The sequence below is a fragment of the Ambystoma mexicanum genome, chromosome 2q (assembly GCF_040938575.1).
Source record: "Ambystoma mexicanum isolate Mex_15411 chromosome 2q, UKY_AmexF1_1, whole genome shotgun sequence".
Taxonomy (NCBI): Eukaryota; Metazoa; Chordata; class Amphibia; order Caudata; family Ambystomatidae; genus Ambystoma; species Ambystoma mexicanum.
The window spans coordinates 1,304,413,218-1,304,433,234 of record NC_090924.1 but is presented as its reverse complement, the minus strand read 5'-3'; the positions used below and the strand labels follow the sequence as shown (position 1 = coordinate 1,304,433,234).

Sequence of the window (20,017 nt, the reverse complement as noted above, 5' to 3'; positions counted from 1 at the left end):
TAACATTCAACCAAAGGCCGAGCATAGTAACCCTTTTGATTTCCATTCCCCTCGCATTCCAGTCCCCCAACCTGTCTTTTTCCCCTAACCCCACTTCTTTCACCCCCCTGCCTCTGTGCCATTTACCTCCCCGTTCCCTCCTCTCATGGAGGTTTCAAATCTGCAGAGGAACACAGCTCATTCAGCATCTGCTCCAGTCTACTGTAACCTCTTCCTCCTGCTCTGGGTCACTGGTTATCTCTAACTCTGCCATTCCCCACCAGTGTCGTCCTCCATCCTTTGCACTACAGATGGTCCCTGGCGCTTCTTCCAGGCAATGGCTATCCGCCATTTGGCAAATATCAACAGAAACTAGCTCTGCAGATTTTTGTGATTTGTGTCGCTCCCCCCCCCTGGCGTCATACCCCATAAACACACCTTCGGGTCGCATTCAAAACTGGAGCCTAACAACTTGTTAATCTTAGGCATAACTGCTCCCCAATAGCGTGCCAATGCCCTGCCGGCCCCATCCCAAAACAGGTGCAGTCCTGACTAAGGGTGTCATTCATGGCATCAAGCTTGTTCGGGGTCACAAACTCTATGCAAGATGTTGAACTGAATGAGTTGAAACCAAGCGTTTGTCGAGACCTTGCGGACCTGCTCTGAAATCTTCATCCACTCCCTCTCAGATGTCTGACAGCCCCCATCCTTTTCCCGACTTGCTCTTTACCTCCAGGGGGAATCTCGCTCCTCACTGCCTGGTAAATGCAGGAGAGTTTGGACCCACCTCCGCCCTGATCAAGCATCACCTGCATCAACTGCCTCATGCTGGGCTCCTTGGGTATCTCCCCTCATATTGCATCTAGCCGTTTAGTCACTGCCTGTATGTTAAGAAGTGTCCCTTCAAAATCCCATATTGTGCACACTACTCTGCAAACGGTATCAGTCTTTGTCCCTGAAACAAATTCCTCCACTGTCTGACATCCCTTCTCCCACAACCGCACAATCCCTACCCTCTCAATTACCTGCCGTAGCTTCGGGTCTGCACTCCATGGCAGATATACACTATATAATCCTGCGACATGCATCCTCCCGAGAAACTTTTCCATACTGCTCGTACCGTCTGAAACACATTTGTCGCCCCACAACAATTCCGTCCCTAGTCAACAATTCCATCCTCACCAGTCCCCTCAACAGCTCTCTTCTGGTGTCCTCGCATACGAACACTGCCTGCAGCTCTGCTACCATAAAGGTCACCTCATAGTCTGGTACTTTACCCCGTCCGAGCGCGGATGCCGCAGAGCCGCCAGCGACACCCTTCTCCTCCCTGCATTCCACAACCATTCCCCAATCTTCTCATGCACTATCTTGAAGAACACCCTCTTAATCACGTATAGAAAGTTAGTAAAATAGTAGAGTAGCCTCGGTAGTATCACCATTTTGCAGAGCACCACCCTCCATCAGTGATAACGACCACTTCTTCCAAAATTGGATGGTGTCCCCTATCGCAGACAACGCACTTTTTGCGTGTTATACACAAGTGTCTTCTGTATCGTGAAAGATTTGGATTCCCAAATACAGGAATTACTCCCCTTCTCAGCATATCCCCCCAGTTTGGGAGAGCAGTGAGATTCTTGCTTCTGAGAACTCCCAACAGAAAATAAAATTGGCGAGACCCGGCATCCCGGATGCGTGCCTCTACTCAACGTCCCCTGCCGCGATACCCAATCATTATTCTTCACCATGCAACCGGTTTATTGTACAGCAGACTCAGCCAGCGGCAGATATTTGTCCCAAACCCATAGGCCCCAACAATGTGAATAACCATTCCCATTGCAGGGAATCGAAGGTTTTCATCACTTCAAAGGAGGCCAACGCCATTTCCCCATCTAGATGTTTAACCTGGTCCATAACACGCGTAAGCGATAAATGTTCATCGTTGTAAGTCGTCCCCCAATAAATCCTCACAAATCCGGATGTACTAGTATCAGAGCCACTCCAGATAGCCTGGTAGCTAAGATCTTGCCCATGATTTTTGTGTCCACATTTAATAATGAAATGGGACCAAAGAACTTGCTGTCAAGTGAATATTTGCCGTCTTTTAATAAAACTGTTATAACCACCTCCCTCATAGAGGCCGGAAGAATCCCTGTCTCGAATGCCTCATCATAACTTTATTTAGGCTATGGGATCAGCAGATCCGCGTATTCCCTGGAAAATTCTACAGGGAAACCATCTTCCCAGAGACCTACGCTACTTGGACTGTAGCGCCCCATGTATACCCACCTCCTCAGTCATACCCCAACCCTTTCCCTGATATCCCCTGCAAACCGGTTCCAACATCTCGTCCTCCACCCCTGTACGTCCCCTCGCTCATTCATAAATTCTGGTTAAACGCCCTGAAAGCATAATTAATCCTTTCCTGAGTGCAAGTCAGTCCCCCATCTCTCTGCGGATTTGACTAATGGTATATCGTGGTTGCTCCTGACGTATCACCCAAGCCATTAACTTCGCTGCCTTATCCCTCGCCCCATGGATCCGTACATACTGTTGGCTGCTTTCAAAGTTCGATAGCGAAGCCAGGGCCTCACGATGAGTGGCCAGTGCCTGAGCCAGCTCTTCTCACACCTGCCGCCCCACTGCCAGGTCCCATAATCGGGCACCTCCTGGTCCTCTTCAGCACTGCCTGTAGTTCCCGCCTGATCCCGATTACATTGGATATGCAAATCCCGATAATCGTTGCTTTGAGTGCCTCCCACATGGACCCCCGCTTTCTCCTCTGACCCTTCATTGATCTAATAACGCTCTATCTCCTCCCGTAACACCCTCTTGAGCCCTACATCCTCTAAAGCCGCAGCCTGCAAGTGCCATAGCCTCCTCTGGGACCTCTGCCGCAACCCTTGCAGCCGCGCTGCCAAGGGGGAATGGTCTGACAGGGTACGCCCCAAGTACTCTGTTCAGTGAAAGGGGTGCGAGTCCTCCATTCCTACAAAATGTAATCGAGGCGGGAATGAGAGACATGTTCCTGAAAAGTAGGAATATACCCGTTCCTGCACATGCGTCTCACGCCGTAACTCCACCAAGTCCAAGCCCTCGAACGCCTTTTGCAATGCCTCCGCCTGTCACTTCTGCATCCCCAACGTCCCAGTGCTATCTAATTCCAAGTCCAAGAGACAGTTAAAATCCCCCCCCCCCATATAAACAAGCCCTCCCTGTATCCACCCACCAGTTCGACTATTGCAGGGAAATAATCTTTATCATCAGTATTCGGCATGTACGAGTTCACTACACACTTAGCTCTCCCCTCCAGCATTCCCATGAGCGTCACCGTCCTCCCAACCTTGTCTGTCAGGACCTTCTCTACCTTAAAATGAACCCCTGAAGCCACCCAAATCAACACCCCTCTGGCATGGGGTGAGTAGGACGTTGCCACTACCACCCCCCCCACTTTCTCCAGATTACTTCTAAATCTTTCCGAACCATGTGGGTTTCCTGAAGTAGTGCTACTTGAACCCAGTCTCTTTCAAGGAACCCACCCACTTGCTGACATTTGAACTATTTTCCCAGCCCTCGGACATAACACGTCCCAATCTTCAGGCCGTCACCCCCCATGCAGAGCCCACCTTGTATGTCTCCTCCACTCTCCACCCTTTCCCCAACCAGAGCCACTTGCCCTGCCTGTGTCACCAGAGTAACTCGTACTCCCATCAGTTCCACCACTGTCCCGCAAACCTACCCTGCGGCTGCCCCACCCATACTACCCCAGGACCCCAGACAACCATTCCAAGGACCTCTGAACTTATTTTTGTCACCATTCCCTGCAACTCCCACACCCCCCATCTCCCTGAAACACCCCCATTCCATCCCCTCTTCTCCTCACCCCATGTCCCCCCTCCTCTTCCATCTGATCCTATAGTTATCCCATCCACCTCCAGTGAATAGGGAACCATATGTTTGGGACCTCCTCGCACCCTGCCCCCTGTCTGCATGATCAAATATAAGTCATGTCAGTGACCCGCTGCCACTTCTACCTTTTCCATCTTTCCATCCCCCAGCCTGGGCCCTCCCCCCCACCCCCACCAACCCAATCACAAGCCACCCTCAGTCTCCATTCTGTGGGGCTCTTCCTGCCACCTCCCACTTCTCTTCTGGGTGCTGCCACGTGAACTTCAACCAGGCCCACACCTCCTGCAGCGTTGAAAAGAACCATGACTTGGTCGCTTCCAAAATCTTCAACTTGGCTGGATAGAACATCATATATTTGATGTTCAACTCCCTGAGGTGCCAGTGATCCCATCAAAAGTCCTGCGCTCCTGCTGTACCTCCAGGGTGAAGTCCGGGAAGATTCATATCTTCGAGCTACTCACCTCATAATGGCCAACCTTGCGGAACTCCTGCTGGATAGCATCCCTATCCCTGAAGTTCATCTTCGCCACTATTACTCGTGGTGGACCCCCAGCGGAGAGGCCCCGCCAGGAACCCTCTGCACCCTTTCCACTGTGAAAAGCTTCGAGAGCTCCTTCAGCTTCTCCAGGAGAAAACTCTCCACAAACAGCTCCACACAGCTGGGAGCAACCCTCTGCATCTTCTGCTCTAGCTTCTAGGGTCCAAGCTGCTCCCACTAAACCTGCCACTTAGTTTTTCAGTCGTTGCAGATCATCTTCCACCGAACATGCTCTCTGTTCTATCTACGTCACCCTCTCACCCTCCAGGGACACATCCACTCCCACATCCTTGATGCTCCCTTCCAGCGAGGACCTGGTTTCCTGAATTGCCTCCAGTAGTGCATCCAAGGTGACTTCGCCTCAGCTCCTCTTCTGTGTCCCCTCACTCCTGCGACTCCGCTTGCGACCTCTGGTGTTTGTGTTTGGGGTCCGTGTACTTGTCAGTTTTTATGTTCACCCTTCACCATGGTGGGTTCTGTCCTGGTCTTCGTCACAATTTTGCTTTCCTAGGAAGTCTCAAGCTGCTCAGGCCACCGATAGGGGAGCCACTCGCCCCCTCCTCTCCAATGTCTTCACTTCACCAGGCATTGTGCTCCTCTCCTCAATGCCGCCTGTGAACTACTCGCCTCTTCTGCCTCCTCATGTCCCCGTTTACTGGACCAGTTTCAGTCAAGACCCCCCACTGGGCCTCTGCCCGCTCCATAGGGTCTCACACCAAGTTCCTGTGCATCCAGCCCCTGCCGCTTCTTGTGGGGCAAGCCCCGAGGGAAAGGCACTATTATACCTATGCCCGCCATGGACTTCGGCCAGCTTTGCCAACCCTCTTTTACTCCTTCTCTTCCAATGCTACAGCCCAGCTTGTCAATTCTCACTTTCTAGCTGCTCCCCACAGCCTTTCAGAACCTGCCCACCTAGGGGTCTTACTGGTGACTTATTGATCTCACCTCATCAGCTAGCAGCCACCACTCCCCGGCGACTCCGGGGCTATGCACCCTCTCCTCCTCTGCCTACGTGGCTGGGAGACCAGTCGGGAAACCTACTTTCTGGCAGCCCTGTACTTCGCACCAATCAGTCTATTTGTTGTGGAAGTTCCCTCTCATGGAGCGAGTGCTCCCACACCCGCTCCTCATGCAGCCGGCACACACCATGACCAGTGCCCGCCTGCAGGTGTGAGGATGTCCTTTTGGCCGCTGATCTCTCGCTAAGGGCTCTGGCCACCACAGTAAGTTGCCACTCCACTGTGGCTTGCGGCCGTCAGGGCCTTCCACAACGCGACAGCCCATTCTGCCTTACTGGCTGCTCCCCAGCACCGCTTCCCAACAGACTCTGCTGCCTTGATCACCATGGCCAGCCTCTGCACTGCACCAGGGGTTCGGGCTTCTCTGCCGGCAGTCTCCGGTGTCCTTACATGGGCAATCCTCCACCACAGCTGCCCCACAAGGAGCAGTTGCTTGCCAAGCCTACCGGCGGCCATCTTGGGGTTGCATGTTCGAGCCCACCAGTGAGGGACTCGCCACCTCAAAATGTCAGCTCCAGAGGTAAGATGCCGCTCTCACTGCACGCCTGGGGGTCCCCAGGCACTCACTACATCTGCCGTGCAGTTTGTCTACAGATCAGTGCTTTCACTCCGCGATTTTTGCCGGATATTTGTGGGCAGCTGCTGGAGCTCAGGGAGATCACCTCCTCATGGTAAGCCCGCTGGCCACGCCTCCCCCACCAACCAAAATTTTATGTAAAAATACTGTAAATACGTACATCTGCATTTATGTTTCCACTGGTGTAAGTTCTAAATATATTTATATAGGTCACTATGTTGCCAAGTGTCCCCTTAACTATCTCTGGAGTAGGTGACATTACCTAGTGTGACACTACTCAGATATTCTGTGTAACTATGTACAGGCACCCTGAAATTGGACTTCCTCCGCTGTTTGTAATATCACTGCATGGCACTTCTTTTTGAATTTCCAACTTCATGGGGCAGATCGAAAGACCTCCTTCAAACAGTCAAGGTTGAGATAACTCCATAGGCATTTATCTATAACAAAATATGAATTACTTCCTGGGGATGAGCCTTAACAAACTGTTGGAATAAACCATATAATGTCTATGTTCTTCTTACCGCCAGCATACTATTCGACCCCCAGGTTCTCTGAATTCCAGACCTACTTGGGGATATAGCATCCAGCTGCTTTTCACAGTCATAGCACCCTGGTCACTATTTGTAATCCACAGCAGAAAGTTAATTCCTTCCTCACCCAGGGCTATAGAGCCCCAGTTAACTATAATGCATAGCAAGCCCTTTATCTCTCCAAGGGTTTTCTTACCTGCTCATCTTACCTGTTGGGGGTGTAGCACCCTTTCTAATAAAGGTTGTCTTTTCCCCTCTTTTCTATAAAGGATATGGTGCCTTTCTCATCCTAAAGGATATATTGCCCTCTATCTGCCTTTTGTAAAGGATATAAAGACCTTCCCAGGGAACGGTTGTCTTTTTCCTCACTTCTCTATGGCATCGGCCAGCAACATTTGGCTCTCCAGATGTGTTGGACTACGACTCCCATTAGCGCTAGCCAGCATATTCAATGGCAAGTGTATCCATCTATGGGATTTAGTGCCCTTCTCAATAAAAGCAGTTATTTGTCTCACTATGGGTCTGGACAGGACCAGCATCCATTCCCTTCCTTTCATGGGTCAGGTATCCTGCTTCACACTCTCTGGCAGTGCTCCCGTTGTATGTCTCTTTCCTTCTCCAGTGATCCCGATGGCTCATCTCCTGCTTCCTCTCCAGGTCGGTCCTCTAGAGTGAGCAACCAGTCCTTTTACATGCATCACTCCATAGGCTCTTTCTGTGACCCCCTGTGATTGGTGCACTTTGTAGGGGATGCTCGCGTGGGTTGTCACCTTGGATTAGCCCCTTTGCCCCTTTTTAGCTGGTCTGCAGATTCTTAAGCTTTTAAAAAGCTCAGTGGGCATCCTGGCGTAAGGTAACGTCCCGCCTCACTGCTGGCTCCATTTATGGTGGTACCATCACCTCAATGGTAGTAATGTGCCTTGACTCCCTGTGTTGCTGGGTCCTTTTTCAGGGTGTGCTTCTCTTCTCTCCATGTTGTGGATAAGAATTCAGTTATCGCTGCAGGTGACCTGCTTCACAAGAAGGAAACCTTTGGCGCTAGTAACCGATATGTCTTTTCTGTATTGGGCACAGCAATCCCATTTGCCAAATTAGGTCTCACTGTGCCCTTTAAATGCCGGAAATCTGCGTTGCCTTCCACTGAACTCCTCTGGCTGTTTCTTCAAACTTTGCAGGCTTTGCCTCCTACGAGACCGTCTTGCATTCCGGCTTCCTTACCCAAGCTCATAAAATCTCTGCAGGGGGTGGCCCTCTGCTTTCGATTTCATGTCTGGGTTAGAAATCACACTGTATAGCGAGGGATTGCGGGCCTGAGGCTATGTCAATCATGTCACAGTTTAAAAGTTCACATTCTGGTCCTGGGTTTTTCAGCAGCTCATGACCGCTCATCTTTCCCCCCCCCCAGCCACCCACTTGCATTGAGGCGACCAGGCCTTTCCGCTTGTATTTTCTCTGGATGCCGCCTCTTCAGCCCAGAGTTGCCCCCTCACCCCAATGCATCACGTGAAATGAAGCCTTTTGATTGGGCACTTTCTACCCACATGTCCATCAGAAACAAGATATGGAAGCTGCAGACCTCACCATACTCCGTTCTCTCCAGTCATCCCTCTCGAATGGTGAGGGGGTAGCCCTTTCTGCTTGCCCGGTACCTGAACGGTACTTGATTGCACCTCTGCAGTCTGAACGTGCCCCAGACGTCAAACCTGCAACAGCATCCTCTGCCACCGCCAACCCCCTCCAGCATCCCCCCCCCCGCATGACCAGCTCTCCTCCACTTGACTATTGCGACTAGGGCTTTCACACATGAAAGGCCTGTCTGTCATAGGGCGTATTGACATGGGTAAGACTGTTGGCTGTTCACCAGGCTTGCCGCATCTTCTCCCCTCACATGGCCCCTGGATAGCTGGCGCATTTTAGCACTTTTATAAACCTCACTCCATTAGCTGATGCTTCAATTGCTACTATGGCCTTCCTTGGACTTCGACCACCTCCCTCCCTCAACAGATTCTGGGCAGCCAGCCCCCTTGTTCCTTTGCGGGTTGTAGGTGTACCCACACCCATACACCCCAGGCAATTGCTGGATGTACCATCCCACTAAACCCTTCTCATGATAATCATGTCTCCATCACTTGGAATTCTAAGGCATCCACAAATGGAATCAATTCCTCCATTCTTAGTCCAGTGTGAAGTGTTTTTGTTCCAACCCGCATTTTGTTCTTTCTCCATTAAATGCAAATATATGTCCTTACCGCAAGGTATCCAGCATCAAAGGTTTAGGATGGCTCAAAGTACAGATTCCAATTTCAACTCTTACAGTAGCCCAGCAGACTACATTGTGAAATTACCTACAACCTGCTATAGCACACCACATTACACTAATTACTAACTTGTGTCTGCCACCCTCCTGCTAGCCACATTAATGAATTCTGATACGTGGCGTATGCCGACTAGTAGACCCACTCCCCTCCCCCCCGGACCCCCCCCATCGCCCGGACTGCTTCATAGAGAGCTTGTTGGGTCATTTATTGGCAGTTCACAGCGAATATTCTAAGTGAAGAAATTATACAATCATGTAGAGAGATTATTTGGAAACCCCTTATTTGTTAGCGCAAGGAGTTCCCATGTATGGCCCTTATCTGACAAAATGCTGCATTGCCTTGGCTTTGGAGATCATTAGAAGTGATTATTTAAACTCTGCCCCTCCAAGACTCCCAGTATTATGTATCTCTTACTGACTTTGTGGTATCCAGTGCCAAGAAGCTGACAATATGGAAAAGGTCAGTTATACAAGACCCAGTTCTATTACGTTAGGATGCTTTAAATGTGCTTATTCAAGATCCAGGTCTTCCATTCATTCTGAAAAATGCATACTAGCTGCATCACATGACAACTTTGGAAAGGCTTGGGTCTTTCAGTATCTCACCGATCTTCATCTGGGAAGATGTAGGTTCAGGCCATATAGTATCCAACATGACCGCATCCGGCAGGTGATGAAGTGCATATTCCAGTTCCGGGTTGTCCAGTAGCTCGGCACAATTCCTCTTCTGGTATTCAGCCTGGCTCCATCCAAAATGTTGCAAAGCGCAGACTCCAAGTATTCCAGTAGCTGAGTATTTTGTGGCTATGATGTTCTTGGCCACCTACAGCAGAAGCAAGATTAAAAATTGAGAGTATGATTTTAAGGCCCATTAGGGCTCTTGCTACGGCTCAGGTGCCGTATCCGCAAGATGCGACACTTAGCTTCTCCCTTCTTAATACTATATCCCTCATGTCCCTGAGATTGAGGATCTCGTATCCCACGAAGTCTCTGACTTCCGATAGTTACTGAAACCTGGCTCAGTCCACACCCTCCGAGCCCACATTAGCATCCTCAGCTCAGTACGATCTTTACCAATGTAACAGGCAGGGCAAAAGAAATGGGGGGGGTTTGCGATTTTCTGTAATAGACTTCTGGACTGCCATGTGCTCCACTTTGAGGCACCAGACTGTGAGTGGAGCTAAAAGTTAGAATAAATCAGTGTCTATAACCATTGTAGCTTTCTATTGGCCACCGAGAGCCATGCCCTCTTTTGAGGGACAATTCATCGGGCTTCTTAACACATTCACGAAAGCAAATACCCCTGTCGTCATTTCTGGCGACTTCAACCACTGGGCCAATGACCCTCTGGACAAAGTAGCCACTTCTGTTATTGGCCCTAGGAGTCCTAGGGTATTCACAGCTGGTGAATAAACCCACTCGTATTGCAGGCCATATCCTTGATTGGATTCTCACGCACCGCCTAGCGGTGTCTAACATCTCTGTCCGATCATGTCCCTGGTCGGACCATTCTCTGGTAACATCTCTCGTCCTTCCCCCTGCTCCTCCCACCAGGATCAGTATTAATTCCAACCACACCACGACCTCAAATCTAAAAAAAAGGTTGTAGCCAAGAATCAATTGCCCATTTTTAAAACGAAACTCGTTGGGCTCGAAAAATTCGACAACGCCTCTAATTTTGGTTTCTTTCCTTGTGGACACCCTGAATGCTACAATCAACTGAAAGATAAAGCTGTTAAACCAGTTTCCTCTAAGAATGGCTGGTTTAACAAAGACATATTGAAGTGGAAACACTCCAAAAGAGCAGCTCAAAGAACGTGGCGTAAAACCCCTTCGCCACTTACTTTGGCTCTATATAAACCAGCTGCACAAAATCTCAAGTTAGACATTCTAGCTGCCAAAACTACTACCTATAATAATAGGATTCGTCAGACTAAGTCTTGCTCCAAGGAGCTCTTCACAATCCTGAAAGAATTTGAGGGCTAATCAGCGGTGGGACCCACACCCACCAAGTACGCACAGTGGTGCCAGTCAATTCATAATTAATTCAAACTAAAAATATGTGAACATCAGGAGGCCATCTGTGTTGGCAGGAAGTCTGTTCCATCTCTCAGGGTGGATATATCTATATCTAACCCTAAGCCCACCCCAGGTCACAGAGAATGTATCCTTTGCCGAAGGTTTGGTTCCCCAATTATTGAAGGAGGCTTGGATTACGCCACTTCTCAAAAATGCAGCCTTGATCCCTTTAAAGCAGGGAATTACCGCCCTTTCACAAACGTCCCCTTTCTGTTGAAAGTATTGAATTGCGCAGCAACATTACAATTCCAGAGTTACATCGAGGAACATAACATTCTTGGTACTTACCAGTCTGGCTTTCTAGCCAGACATGGTACGGAGACGGCCTTAATCAATCTGAAATCCAACCTCTCTCTTATAGTGAACGATGGGCATCCCGCCTTGTTGATGTTGCTCGACATCCCTGTGGCCTTCAATCTTGTGAATCATTCCCTATTGGTCCAACGGCTGCGGGAGGTGGCAGGCTGCTTGGAGGCGGCGACTCAGTGGGTTGCCTCCTTTCTGGGTCCCCACAATGCTAGAGTTGCCATGGTAAATGCTGCATCCTTTCCTGAGGCTATCAGTTGCGGGGTACCCCAGGGGTCCTGCATCTCGCCAACTCTTTTTAATATCTACATTCTTTCCTTTGTGCAATATGCCAACTATGCTGATGACACCCAGGTGCTCCTGAAGCTTTTAGGTATCTATGCACAAGACACAGCAACACTCAATAGTTGCCATCCAGGCCTGGATCGCAATTAACGCGTTATTCTTGAATAAAGACAAAACAGAGCTCCTGATTGTTACCACAGAATCTGAAGACTTTGAAAACTTTGACATAGCTGGATCCACCATCACAGTTGCTTAAGAGTGTTAAGACCTTAGGGGTTACGCTTGACTCTGACTGTCCATGAAGCCCCATGTAGCCCTCCTACTAGCATCCTGTGGCTACATTAATAAACTTTTAAGTCACATCTTGCCTTTTTTGTCACCCGACAATATGGCCCTCTTTGCTTCACTTGTTAACTCATGTCTGGACTACTGTAACGGTCTTCTCCTGGGTACGTCCCAGGCAAACCTAGAAGCACGTGTAATCAAATAGGTACACAGGATCCTATTTATATGTACCACATCTTACTCCACCAATAGGAACATAGATTAAATTATAAAAGAAGGATAAGATGGTAACATTTCTCTACTTCCACCCCTACTTCTCCCCCAACGATTAGACACCTCTGACAGATTCTCCGGCACTACAGGTCTTGACAACATAGACTGCGTGCAACATTCCAAATTTCAAAAAACATTTTTGTTTAATACAGAATATTTAAATTAAAACATAAGATACTACCCACACCTAACACAGTGTACAAAACTACCACTAAAACCTACAACATCTTAAAAGCTAAATTTCAAATAAACCACTTACAAATGGACACAGACGAAATCACATATCACAGTACATAGAAAAAACCTAAATGTGTCACTAAAACAACATATAATCCCAACATGTTTCTGTTCTTTAAAGCCCCTTTCGGGCGAACATTCTTCAGGGGAACCTTTAAAACATCCACTATTCTTCTCAACACCGTGTTGAATGGGTAGTTTCAGGCAACCAGCCTGCAAAGATGGGAAACAGAGGAAACTAATCAGATCCCCAGGGGAGGGGGTATTACCAAATGTAAAAGGGGAGTTGACTCAGTCAAGAGAACAATTCCACAAAAAGGTTTAGAAATTAAACCAATTAGATTTACCTTAATGTGGTGAATCTTCAACGCACGTCTGTAAATGACAGATAGGCTAATTTTTCTTCATTGAAAAACCAAGATACTTCAAAAGGCGTCTCAATCCGCCGAAAATATCGTCACACCTAGAAAGGACACATCACACTACCAATGAGCCACAGATCACTACAGGACAACAGTCATGAATTGTTCAGGATATATTAAATAAAAATTACCTTCACGCAAGTGAAGCCACCCACAACGTGGGGCAAGGGGAGGAAATCCCTTGTAATGACAACCAAGTCTGCAGATGATTACAAAAGAGGACGCAGAACCAATCTGTAATATAAGAAGGGCGGTCACCAACCATCTCAAAGAGCATTAAAATGCACCGATACACCACGGCTCCCAAATGTGTAAAAAAAAGGGAAGAAAAGAAACCATTTCAAGCCCAGCCTAGGTCGTGCATTAGAGCTCATGCTTCCAAACAGTAGTGTCATACACTAGCGGTCTTCACAGCCATTAAATGTGTAAAAACATGCTGAACGTGACCAAGTAGTGAGAGATAGTACACAACACCTCAACGTTCAGTAAGTAAAAAACTGCGGAAAAGGGATAATAGCCACCAACATCACTAAAAGTAATGTAGCTACTAAAGTTCAAGAACAACAAGCTCACCTCTAGATTAGGAGAAACAAACTCCTCGCTAATGACTCGCGGGGTTTGAAAGAAGACCGTGCAGCACCAGCATGTGTTTTCACCAAGTGCAGCAAAACGCTCACCACTTCCTAGTAAACACTAAGAAAGGACTATACTTTTCGATTAAATACTAGCCGGCAAGAAAATACAGCGGCCATCTTTTACATGCAATCTTCCTAGTGAACAACAAAGGGAAGCAGTGTTGAGAAGAAAGTGCACTGGGGGGCACAAAACCATTCAAAAGAAATCGACACAGCATTGCAAAAATCAAGCAACAGACATATGCAAATTTTTGCAAATATAGATGGCACAAAATAAGGAAAATTAAAAAAAAAAAAAAAAGAATTTCTAAACACAGCCAAAATTGCAAACGATAGTCAGATAACAGAAAACATTTATGTTTGGCTGACCAGATGCCAATCAATACTCTCATTGAGCCCCAGAACATTACTTTGCAATTTAAAAATAATTTATTGTTCCAGGTTCAATAATTTCTGGGCTTTCCTATGGCCATGCACCTTTTTCAAAATAAACCACGTAAAGTCATTGCAGCCATGTTTCATATCAAGAAAATGTTTCACTAAAGGAGCATATGTCTGTTGCTTGATTTTTGCAATGCTGTGTCGATTTCTTTTGAATGGTTTTGTGCCCCCCAGTGCACTTTCTTCTCAACACTGCTTCCCTTTGTTGTTGGGTGGTTTGATGCAAAGATGGCCGCTAGTTTTTTCCTACCGGCTAGTACCTAACTGAAGAGTGTAGTCCTTCCTTAGTGTTCACTAGGAAGATTGCATGTAAAAGATGGCCGCTGTATTTTCTTGCCGGCTAGTATTTAATCGAAAAGTATAGTCCTTTCTTAGTGTTTACTAGGAAGTGGTGAGCGTTTTGCTGCACTTGGTGAAAACACATGCTGGTGCTGCACGGTCTTCTTTCAAACCCCGCGAGTCATTAGCGAGGAGTTTGTTTCTCCTAATCTAGAGGTGAGCTTGTTGTTCTTGAACTTTAGTAGCTACATTACTTTTAGTGATATTGGTGGCTATTATCCCTTTTCCGCAGTTTTTTACTTACTGAACGTTGAGGTGTTGTGTACTATCTCTCACTACTTGGGCACGTTCAGCATGTTTTTACACATTTAATGGCTGTGAAGACCGCTGGTGTATGACACTACTGTTTGGAAGCATGAGCTCTAATGCACGACCTAGGCTGGGCTTGAAATGGTTTCTTTTCTTCCCTTTTTTTTACACATTTGGGAGCCGTGGTGTATCGGTGCATTTTAATGCTCTTTGAGATGGTTGGTGACCGCCCTTCTTATATTACAGATTGGTTCTGCGTCCTCTTTTGTAATCATCTGCAGACTTGGTTGTCATTACAAGGGATTTCCTCCCCTTGCCCCACGTTGTGGGTGGCTTAACTTGCGTGAAGGTAATTTTTATTTAATATATCCTGAACAATTCATGACTGTTGTCCTGTAGTGATCTGTGGCTCATTGGTAGTGTGATGTGTCCTTTCTAGGTGTGACGATATTTTCGGCGGATTGAGACGCCTTTGGAAGTATCTTGGTTTTTCACTGAAGAATAATTTGCCTATCTGTCATTTACAGACGTGCGTTGAAGATTCACCACATTAAGGTAAATCTAATTGGTTTAATTTCTAAACCTTTTTGTGGAATTGTTCTCTTGACTGAGTCAACTCCCCTTTTACATTTGGTAATACCCCCTCCCCTGGGGATCTGATTAGTTTCCTCTGTTTCCCTTCTTTTCAGGCTGGTTGCCTGAAACTACCCATTCAACACGGTGTTGAGAAGAATAGTGGATGTTTTAAAGGTTCCCCTGAAGAATGTTCGCCCGAAAGGGGCTTTAAAGAACAGAAACATGTTGGGATTATATGTTGTTTTAGTGACACATTTAGGTTTTTTCTATGTACTGTGATATGTGATTTCGTCTGTGTCCATTTGTAAGTGGTTTATTTGAAATTTAGCTGCTTAGATTTTGTAGGTTTTAGTGGTAGTTTTGTACACTGTGTTAGGTGTGGGTAGTATCTTATGTTTTAATTTAAATATTCTGTATTAAACAAAAATGTTTTTTGAAATTTGGAATGTTGCACGCAGTCTATGTTGTCAAGACCTGTAGTGCCGGAGAATCTGTCAGAGGTGTCTAATCGTTGGGGGAGAAGTAGGGGTGGAAGTAGAGAAAGTTTACCATCTTATCCTTCTTTTATAATATAAAACCTAGAAGCACTCCAGGTGACTCAAAATGGGGCTGTTCAGGCTATTGAACATCTAGCCAGATGAGATCATATCACTCAAGCAAGGATGGAGCTTCACTGGCTCCCGGTGAAACATTGGGTTACCCATAAGGTTCTGACACTAAGCCATAAATGCCTGAATCTCCAAGCCCCTGTATACCTTTTGCAAATGCACCAAGGTATACCAGCCCGGCCGATCACGCCACTCGGCTGACAAGGCTAGCCTCCAGCAACCTAAATACAAACTGAAAGGTTTTGGGGCCACCTCATTTGACGTTCAGGCCCCACAGGCATGGAAGGCACTGCCCCCCCCCCCCCCCCTCAATCTGCGAGACAAGTTCCCTCAAAGACCTTAAGAAAAAAATCAAGACACACCTTTTTAACATGGCATAATATAATTACTTTAATCCTCTGTTCCTTGCTCCAGTTTGTCTTTTATGTGCATCCTGAGACCTACGGGTGAGCGGTGCGTTATAAAAAAGGAAATAAATAAAGGTCTTCCAGTAGATCAGTAAATTGCACCGTGGGAGATGAAGTTCTGTATGCAATATCATAAAGTGGAACATCTCGTCCGGCAGGACAACACACCCCGGAATTAATATGCCTTGGTGGGGGAGTACTGTGAACGGCTCATCAATTCCCAGGCCGGCTCCTAAGTTCATCAACCTAGTCTGCCATCGATGAGGGTTGGGGGGCATAGGGTCAGGGCTGGGTTCCATTTTTGAGGACCTGACTTGAACATAAAATTATTATGAGGCTGTGGTTGCTTGCCTCCTCCAGTTTTACTCGCCCTGCTCCCTGAACTGCTTTATGTAAGGAAATGCACAGAAGAGTGAAAATGTGTGCGCATTCTGTTGGCATCAAGTGACTGACTGCTTTTTGACACCCGGTATATATTTTCCTAATGGGTTTTATTCTTCCCTGATGTAATGTGCCTCAATGAAAGATTAACCCCCTTCTTAGCAAGAAATAAAGATCATGTGCAACAATAAAGTACTGTTTTCACTTTTGACAGAAAATAAATAACATGCAGAAAGTACAGCTACCTGGTGCACACAGTAAATATGGCAATATTCTGAGCAAAGTGTTTTGAAACCTAAATTCCCTGCAACCTACACCCACTCTTACAATGCTTCTTTTTTGCAGCAAAACCCTTTGTGTGATCCTGAGAGATGTCGAGTCTTCCAGTGCGATTTGACCAGAGATGACCTCCTGGAACATGTACCACCAGATTCTGTCGATGTCGCCACCTTAATATTTGTCCTGTCTGCCATCCATCCGGATAAGATGCAACATGTTCTGGAAAACATTTATAAGGTCATTTTTAAAAACGCTAGCGTTGACTTGGCGACCATTCTTAACGGCTATTCCGATTCTTTCCTGAAAGGATACAGCATTGTGTGCAAATGTATATGAAGTCTCTGTGCTAGCGCCCATAATGAGGGCTGGAAGGGCCTGTGGGCACGCTTTTTATCTGCAAGGCTAGCTCTCCAGGCTCTGCAGCTTTGCTCGCGCCATGTATGTCCTTGCATTATCTGAGATTTGCCTGTCTTTTGGAGAAACCTCGATGCCCTATCTTTTCCCCTCCATTGCAGAGTCGATCCCATGTGAACCGAGAGCCATCGGACATATCCCATGATAGGATGTATGTACAACTCCATTGTTTAGAAGATCCTATGGCAGTCCTGTGTACCCTTTTACAAGCGAAGACGTTGGATTCCATTTTGAAAAGTAGATACAATCAATAATTTTATTTCCACGCAAAGGTTTTGGGATCCGCTGGACCTCTGGCTCTGCATCACTCTTTGTTTTCACATTTGTCCTCTCCAGCAATCGTATTTCAGTCCTTCGCTCCTAGGCCTGGTCCCATATAGCCCGGCTTCACCTCTGCATTGTCTCTGCAGTTTGTTTGCTTCAATGTACGCCTTGGAGCCACAGCTGTCATTCTGTGCCTTTGCTTGTGGGTTTCCTTTCACCAATCAGTGGCTGTTATGTTCTATCAGTATCTGAACCGCAGGTGGCAACATGCAGTGTTGTATTGGTCCTCTTTTTATAGTCATTTCTGACGTTTTTGGCACATTTTGGACTGGCTGGCGGCTCATCCTAGGTGAGGTTTATCCAGACGTGGAGCCCTTGTTGTCTGTGCTTGGAGAGAGTGCGCCACTGCCACATCTCACCGAGCATGCCTAGAAATGCATTTCTTGTGTTGCTGGTGGCACCCTTGTTCACACGAGAATATTCTGGCATTTTCGGTGGTGGACTGCCCTTGTGGGTGAGACCAGACTTGTATGTAAATGGATATTTCTCCCATAGCAAGGACAGTGAGCTAAAACGAAACGCAAGCAGGTTGGTTGACTGAACTTGTACACAGTTGAGGGTGGTCCTCGCATGTTTGCCAATTTGTGTGTCTGTGAAATGTTTCAGCCATGATTGTCAATCTGTAGTTCTTAGTCTGATCCTCCTGGATTTGTCAGCACCACCACACTAGTCATTTGGAGTCTTAAAACTACAAATCCCAGTATGCGTTTAGCCTTTGGCTCTCTTGGCTTTTTCAGCACCACTTTGCTACCTCTTTGGATTGTCAGAACCACAACTCGCAAGCATTTACTTTGTCTTCCACACCTCTTACAGTTTCTTTTTTCAATGTCTATCCCCTCGACCCCTCTCTTGTCTCTTGCAGCCCCATGGCCTTCATTTGCTGTCTTTTCTGGTATGTCTCTCTCTTTGCACTCTTTTTCCATTACGCCTTCGTTATCTGTCACCTGGGAACGGCTTCTCACCTTCGAATCCAGCACTTGGTGTATTTCTCACCATAACCTTGTTTCAAAGGTTGTGTATGCCTCAATTAGTGATGGTCGCCAGAGCTTTACGTTGACGGGAAACCCTCGGTCTACTTTCCTTCAGGAGTTCGATCACGCATTGGTCTCTCTGTGTCTTAGTGGTATTGGAGACTCAACGTATCTGTTCGGGCTGTTTTCTTCACCACACACGTCGACGCTCTGTTGCATGAATCTGCTGCGTGCCTTCCTCCTCACTATTCTTCTTTGCCTTAACTACCACACCTCTTCTCTGGCCCTCTGCCGTGCCTCCACTCGCAGTTCACATGTCCATAGGCATCGGAGACATTTTAATTTTCTCCGGGACTTTCAGTAGCAGATGGAGCTACTTTGCTATACCACATTTGGAGGCTTGTTACCATTGGAATCTAGGGGCATCACAGAAATATATTTTAGCCCCTACAAACGCGTGGCTTATTGTAGCAGGATGAGCTTAAGAAAGAAGCTGGCCGATATCTGCAACAGCTTCAGGAAACTGGTGACTGGTGTGGAACATGTTGCTTTCTCAGCCTTCTGAAACTTTTTTTGATCCGAGCGATACCAGGGTTTTTACTTTCAAGGGTGACTACATCATTTTCTTTGTAAGGGCAAAGGATTGGTAGCAGAGAGGTAGTTTTCTTAAATGTTCCTCACATTTCTTCCATTTAGTTTTTCCTTCCTTGTCTGTTCTGTTCCTCTTATTTTGTATGTTTGTGTAAATTAATACATAGATATCATGGATCAAGGGTAAGACTCCTTGCCACTCTTTACAATATATTTGTTTTAGCATTTGTTTTAGCCCCGGGGGGGGGGGGAGTGGAGAAGGAGGGGTGACCTCCCAGCCAATCTGAGAGCTCAGAATGCAATCTTTGCCTCATGGTAAATCCCGGACTCGAGTCCCCTAAGCAGCTTGCGGGAGGCTACCATTTTTCCCTGCCGGCTCCAGGTAAGTGAGCCTGCTTGCCCTCCTCCCACCTGCCTCTCCCACAAATTCAATTTCTCCCTCACAAAGCGTCAATGCGTCCTCGGTAGGTAATCCAAAACACGGATTACCTACCGAGAACGCATTGACGCCGCCATCATTCTCCATTAGGGCCCAATGAGGATCCCGGCAGTCATTGACAAGACTGACCATCCACTTCATCCCAGGACCCCACAGGGGGCACTCCTCTTTCGCAAATAGCCTTGTCAAGACCCACATGTCGAAATGCGTGTCGGCTGACCACTACAGGGACCATGAGCCCACGCTTCAAACAAATTGATGAATAAAATTCCTTTTTGCACTTACCACCAAATAATTAACGGTGTGGAAAATCCATTTGTGAAAAATAGACGAAAAGCAAGGTATCCAGGATATTCCCGGGTCATACTGTAAAGGAGGTGTGGGCTTCACCTCACAAAACACATCCTGGGACCTTGCACCAGGGAAAAGGACATCGCAACAAGTACCAGAGCTTAGCAAGGAAGGTTCCATATCTAGCGCCCCAATACCGAATCAACCTAATTAAGGTGAGTGTGACAAATGTGCCTTGTTGCTAATCAGCATAGGTCTGTTCTCTCATGGGTAGGAACTTGAGTCTGTTGGCTGCAGATGAGGGTGTGATGGACCC

General features: G+C 47.1%; 1 protein-coding gene across 7 annotated transcripts in view; it reads left to right on the top strand.

The window, feature by feature from the left end:
- Positions 1-20,017, top strand: part of METTL6 (methyltransferase 6, tRNA N3-cytidine) — a 102,507-nt gene that overhangs the window by 29,985 nt on the left and 52,505 nt on the right. For all 7 annotated transcript variants that reach the window (XM_069648752.1, XM_069648749.1, XM_069648747.1 and 4 more), the window contains one exon: positions 16,738-16,908. In XM_069648752.1, coding sequence (XP_069504853.1) covers positions 16,738-16,908 — 171 coding nt within the window. The remainder of the gene's footprint in view (positions 1-16,737; positions 16,909-20,017) is intronic.